This window comes from Fukomys damarensis, unplaced genomic scaffold, assembly GCF_012274545.1.
Source record: "Fukomys damarensis isolate Sample0158 unplaced genomic scaffold, DMR_v1.0_HiC HiC_scaffold_18, whole genome shotgun sequence".
Taxonomy (NCBI): Eukaryota; Metazoa; Chordata; class Mammalia; order Rodentia; family Bathyergidae; genus Fukomys; species Fukomys damarensis.
Genome location: NW_022900930.1, coordinates 47,625,167 through 47,631,685, shown reverse-complemented (window position 1 = coordinate 47,631,685; position 6,519 = coordinate 47,625,167). Strand labels below are relative to the sequence as shown.

The 6,519-nt window shown below is 45.6% G+C and overlaps 1 protein-coding gene across 1 annotated transcript in view; it reads left to right on the top strand.

The window, feature by feature from the left end:
- Positions 1-296: 296 nt before the first annotated feature.
- Nuggc (nuclear GTPase, germinal center associated) overlaps positions 297-6,519 on the top strand; it is a 38,238-nt gene continuing 32,015 nt past the window's right edge. The window contains exons 1-7 of the mRNA XM_033765562.1: positions 297-339; positions 1,178-1,230; positions 2,330-2,444; positions 2,541-2,648; positions 3,256-3,364; positions 4,041-4,263; positions 4,729-4,965. Coding sequence (XP_033621453.1) covers positions 297-339; positions 1,178-1,230; positions 2,330-2,444; positions 2,541-2,648; positions 3,256-3,364; positions 4,041-4,263; positions 4,729-4,965 — 888 coding nt within the window. The remainder of the gene's footprint in view (positions 340-1,177; positions 1,231-2,329; positions 2,445-2,540; positions 2,649-3,255; positions 3,365-4,040; positions 4,264-4,728; positions 4,966-6,519) is intronic.

The window sequence follows — 6,519 nt, the reverse complement described above, 5'->3', positions numbered from 1 at the left end:
CAGAGCGAGTTACTTAAAAATCAGAGGCAAATGGGACACAAATATTATAGGAAAACTGTGATCCCACATTGATCTTTGCCATATTTAAGCCAAAACTAGTGTACTAGGCACTGCGCGAGACTGGAAGACAAGTCAGAATTGTCCCTGCCCTTTTAGGGCCTAGTGAGGGAAACAAAGCACAGATATTTGCATAGCCTTAGCTTGCTTTTTGTGATTTCATGTCTGCTGTTTTCTCCTCTGTACCTTGTGTGTCCTTCCAGGCTGGTTCTTCTGAGTGGGAGTTCACAGAGCCGGAAATGGCAGAAATAGAGGATTTGGCGGGTCCAGAGCGTTCCCCAGGTAACCCTGATGGAGTTAAGTGGAGCCCATCACTGCTGTCTGGTCAGAGGCTTCCTTGTTCTTTAGTCAGACATTGCTTTCTCAAAGCAATTTGTAATAGTGAATGAATACCAGTTATTTCAACAGTAACTGAAGTAGCCTATTCATAATTAAATGAATTAACTAAGGAATTAAGGTTATGGGATTTCATGCCCTTTTTTAAAAAAGAAAGTCAGCATTTGAAATGTGGCTGCCAATGCAAATGGAAAGAACCACGACTTTGGTGTCCACTTGGCTGAATGTAGAGCCCAGGGATCATCTTGCAAATCTGCGTCCCAGGCCAGGCTGGGAGGCTCCGTTGTCAATAGTGACGCCTTGTGGCAGCAAAAAGTAACAGCAGCCATAGTTTGTCCTGGCCCTACCTCGGTCCACCCCTTCTGCTCTTTCCTGGGATAATTCCACGTAGAATGCTGGAAAAGGCAGGTGGGTACTGCACAATTAAAGGGAAATAAGAGCTTTGAGTCATGTTCAGGTCAGTACATCCCAGCTGCCCTTTAATAGAAAAGCCCTACCAAGTGTGGTATGAATCGAAGATGAAATGCATTCTTTCCAGGTGGTTTTTATTTTGGAAATCGAGGATATTTAAACCTTGCTGCTTTACCAGACACCATAGTCTTTGCTTTAGTTGAGAAATAAGCATCCAGTCTCTTCTCAGACCAATTTCTGATCTTTATAAAGTTGAAATAAAGGCCCCGCATAGAAGAGCGTGTCCTATTTTATACATGTGGCTGAGAGACGATGTAAATGTTGTTTACCCGGAAGAACCCCTGAGCTACAAGTGGCCGCCCATTCTCTCCAGAGACGGGTCCTGGAGAATCCTGGCATCGGAGATGCCTTTTGGAGCTTGGGCTGGTGGGTGCGGCCTGCAGCCGGGGGCCAAAGTAGCATGTTCTCCCTCCCTTCCCGCTTCTCCTGTCCAGCTCCAGCCCTGAGCCAGCACCCAGTTGATATTTAACTCTGGTGCAGTCCTGAGACCGAGCCAGGGTGGATTGCTTCATTTGAGCTCAGTCATGAAATGAAAATGTCTGAGACAGCAAGGTCGAAAGTACAGGTTCTGTCACCTGCACAGCATGAATGAGGTGGCAGAGGTTCTGGCTTGGGCAAGTAGAGGGCTCCGGACTGGGTACTGTGCGGGGTGTGAGCTGGCTCCAGGCTGTAGCAGAATCAGCACTGGAAGGTGCAAGACTGGGCAGAGGGGAGCCACCTGAGCCTTCTGGGGAGCCTGCCTGCATCTCCACCCCACGGATCTGGGGTGCCCCTTTCTAACCAGGCAAACATCACCTGAAACCCATCTGGAGCACAGTATTTGGTTACACATTTTCCTTGGGATTGTGAGCCCTGGTGCCTTTCATTCTGTGACCACGGGAAGCCACTTGGTGAATGGGATGGTGCAGAACCACGGAGACTGCTGCTATGGTTTCCATTTGTGCCATGTAAGGAAGAAGATGCTGGTGTCTTCGGGTGATTTAATCTCCAGAAGGCATCCATTTTATAGGTTCCTTCCAAAACTCTTATAATACTCATATTTTTATCAACTCTTTCATTTTGTGGGTGAAGAAAGTGAGGCTTGGGGGAAGAGGCTATTTGTTCTAGTTTCATGGTCCGTCTTCCTCTGCTCTGCATTTTGTCTTTTTTTTTTTTTTTTTTTTTTTTTTTTTTTTTTTTGGTACTGGGGTTTGAACCTCCCCTAGGGCACTCTGCCATGAACTACACTCTCAGCACCTTTTCATTTTGAAAAAAGCTCTCACAAGTTTACTCAGGTTAGCCTTGAACTTGAGATCTTCCTGCCCCAGCCTCCCAAGTAGATGGGGTTTCAGGCACACCTGGCTTGATTTGTCTTCTATCAGTCCTTTCTTCACGTGAAAGTGCCTGTCTTTTCCCCATCCTCAGCCCTGTCTTGGGCTTTTCTCTTCACAGTTGGTTGATTTTCTAAAACTTGGTATTTGGTGAGGAATGTCCGGCTGTGTTGGCTTCTGGGGACTTCCAAATAGAGACCTTTCATCGGGGGAGATTTGCCGGACTCTACATTCTAGAACCAAATACAAAGTGTCCCGTGACTCTGAGAAGTAGGGGACAGACCGGGATGACCCCACAACGTTCTTTTTCTATGGGTACACAGAGCCCAGACCTCTAAGTTTTTAATAATCTCTGTTTATGTCTAGTTGATGACAATGATCTTTTTGAGGAGCCGATGAAGAAAAGGCGGCGATCAGATCGAGAGCAGCGCTTCCGAGCTTTTCCGCTGGTGGAACAGAGCGCGCTCAAGGAATGTGAGTATCCTGAAACCCCGCGGGCTTGTTCTAACCGGCTCAGTCTTTTCCAAATGTGTTCCAATGCTCCGAGGGGGAGAAAGTCAAATTCCAAAGCTGGTTGAAACGTCTCTAAATGAACCAGTTCCTCTGCAGGCCTCCAAGTCTCCGAAGAGGTGGGGAATTTGATAGGAAGCTTCCGGGCTTCTCTGGGCAGGAGAGTTGTTCTCAACACAACCGCTTCCTGGTTAGAACTGAGGCGGGAAAAGGGTCAGCCTGGCCCTTCAGTGCGTGCTTGTACGGTGTCCTTGCATTTTGTACGTGTGTTGTCTTCCGACCACGGGGAGGAGAGGAGCAACCAGACGGGGCTGAAGCCCACCACAGAGCGTAGGACGACTCCCGTCGTGAGGAGCTGAGCAGCGGACTGGCCCCTTGGAGGGGTCAGAACAACGCTGGGGTCTCTAATGCGGTATTTTCTCCAGCATCAGATAACTTGCTCTGGAGTGTCATTTCTTTTCGTGTCATTTCTCCTTTCCCCTCTCTGCAACACGCAGCAGACCCCTCCTTTAGAGACCAGGGTGCGATCTCTTCCCTGTACCCCCAGCTAATCCTCTTCTGTTGATTCCAGATGAAAAATTGGAGTCCCGGACCAGAAGGGTTTTGAGCAACACTTACCAGAAGCTAATTCAGTCCGTCTTCCTGGATGACAGCATTCCTAATGGGGTCAAGTATCTCATGTGAGTCTGAAATCCTTATTCTCACGTTGGATGGCAGTGTCTTTCCCTACTGGACTGAGGTGCTTTCCCCCCACACTGCAAAGGAGTTTTTGGTTAGAAACAAAGCAAAGAAGCTTTGTCTGTAGCTGTGGGCCATTATTATTGACAGTTGCCATCTATTGTTGTCACCGATACCAAATAATCTGCCAAGTCCAGTTTCCTTTTGTCCTGCCAGCACCCCATAAGGTCATCTCATTTTACTGAAACGGAAGCTAACCCTATCGTCCCTAACTCCACGCCCAACTGACTTGGTGCTGAGGTTGCAGTTTCTCCTGCTCAGTAAGGCGTGGATTGCTCCCAAAACTACTTTACCTCTGCAAAAGTTTTCCTAGAGACAGGAATTTGCAATTTCCACAGAACACAAGTGGGAGTGCTGTGTGACTGTATCTATGTAGACCGTACAAAATTTGCATAAAATATCTTTATCAAGTATCTTTGAATAGTCTCATTTGCTCCCAGGCCAACTCTGTGTAGGAAACAGGGATTAATGTTCCTCTTTGACACGGAGAGGATTAGAGACTTGGAAGACCGTTGTAACTTGCCTGGGATTAGAACTCAGTTCCTTTGAATCCTGTTCTGATGTTCTTCCTTCTATACCTTGATCGTCATAACAATGTGCTTTTAAAAATGGACACAGAAACAGACTTCTTACCATGATTGAAAAGCCGTCGTTGGATCCAATCTACGTTGGATTGTTTGGAATCACTGGGGCTGGAAAGAGCTCCCTGATCAACGCCATCATCCAGCAGGCAATGTTTCTCCCAGTCTCTGGAGATAGCATCTGCACTTCCTGTGTTGTACAAGTGAGCTCCGGCTGCTGTGAGCAGTACAAAGCGAAAATCCACCTTCTGTCTGACCAGGCAAGCGTTCCTTTCCTTCTCCCTTCCTACCTCCTCTCCTTCCCTCCTTTGCTCTCTTTCTTCCTTTTTCTTTTCCTCCCTCTCTCTCTCTCTCCCTCTTTTCCTTCTTCTCTCCCTTTCTGTCTTTGCTCCCTTTTCACTCTCTCCTAGAGATTAACACCGCATCCCTTATAAATTTATCTCGCAACCTTGGTGAATGAAAAGAAGCATCAGGAAGGAGCAAGCTGAGTAGAGTGGGGGATTTCCGGCCAAGGCCTTGTTGCGGCTCTCTGTGAGACTCCGGGCCTGCCCTAGCTCTCTTTGGGGTCTTGTCTCCTGGTCAACAAAGCAAGGGGTTAGAGGAGTCGGCCATAGCTTTGTGAACAGGAAGTCCCTGCCCTCCCACCCAGTGCAGCATATCCTTTCTTTCATTATTCTGTTCTCCACTTGTGTCACGAGGGGCTTGGCCCTGCTCTTTCTGGGCAGGAATGGAAAGAGGAGCTGAAGAACTTGACTAAACTCCTGCACAGGATGGAGGAGGCTGGTGGAGAAGATGCGGATGCGGATGTGTGGGATGCGGATGAGGCCATAGAGGAGGCCACCTGGAAGCTGAAAATGGTCTATGGAACAGGGGCCGAAAGGAAGAACTATGAGGACTTACTAAGGGCAAAGCCCAGGGCGAAGATTCCCACCTCAAGGATCATCACCCTCAAGGCGGAAGAGGTACCGTCAAGATTTTATTTTCTTCAGTTCACTATGAGTCTTAAAAGGAGTGGCTGAATCTATTTAGGGGCATAGCCCAAGGCACAACATTTTTACTAGAAACAAACTGGTACCCAAATGAGAATTACCCGTGATGCATGTTATCCTTCATTATTTATGGCTGTCAGTTTGGATTTTCTAGAGAAAATGGAGAAGTTTTCACGCACAGAAAAGACTTCAGTTAGTTGAAGATTAATTCATTAATTTGCAACTTTTTGGCTGCAAGTGACAAGAGAGACATATAATGGCTTAACCAAATAGAAGTTGATTCGTTTTCTCATAAGAATTTTGGGCAGCAGGTGTTTGGGGTTGATTGAGTAGCTCAACAAGGTCAGGATCAACATCTCTTGGGTCCCCTTGGTCTTCTGTTGTGCTTGCTGCCTCATGGTGCCAGGTTGCTACTAAATGCTGGATGTCATAGCTGGCCTCATGGGAAGAGGAAGTGGATGAAAGCTGGCACCAACCACAACTTCCCTTTCGTCAGGAAGTAAAAATTTCACCCTTGACAAATAATTGTACTGTAGATTTCTCTGTTCAGAAAGGAGCCACATGTCCTTGCCTAGCTGAAAAGGGTTCTATAGAAGGCAAGAACCAGACTTGTCATGATTGGCTTAAGCCAACTTCACTGTGCTGCCACAGTGGACAGACAGACAGACAGAAAGACAGACACACAGACCACCAAAAGTCAGGACTGTGCTGAGAGGGATGAAGGACAGAATGGGCAACTAGTGGGATGATACTGTTTTCATTTTTAAAATCAATATTCTTCTTAAGTTAAATTCAATTTCTATACTAAGACAAAATATTTGTGGAACCACCTTTCAGTTTATTCAAAATGTATATTTAAAAGCTGAGTATTGGAAGCACATGTCCATAATCTCAGCACTTGGGAGGCTGAGGCAGGAGAATTGCTCTGAGTTCAAGGCCAGCCGGATCTACATACTGAGAACCTGTTTCAAACAAACAAGGAAACACTATGCATTTAAAAACCTACTTGTTTCTGAAAAATTCATCTTTAAAAATTTGTCATTCTATTCATAAATATGGCAAGTTTTGAATGAAATAAAAATAGCTGTTCACATTTGTCCTAAAATGCAATGTTCAATTGCCCCCTGATCAACAAGTCCTTCTTAAACATGTAATACTACTTACATAATTAATTTTCCTTAGACAATTTATATTATATAGTTTAATGCGTTTGATTCTTTCAAAATATTTTAAATACTTAAAAAGCACCTTGAAAATCAAGTGAATGAAACCTTTTCAAAGCACTCAGCTATCTCTTAAATGTCTAAAGAGTAAAACAAATACAGCAGCTTTTTTTTTTGTTCTGAGGATTGAACCTAGGGCCTTTGCTCTGAGCTACATCTCCAGTCCTTCTTTTATTGATGTGGTTCTTGCTAAGTTATTAAATTTCCAAGGCTGGATTTGAACTTCCAATCCTCCTGTGCCGGTATCTCAGAGTGCTGGTATTATATGTGTGTGCCACCATGCCTGGCTTATAGTAGCCATTTC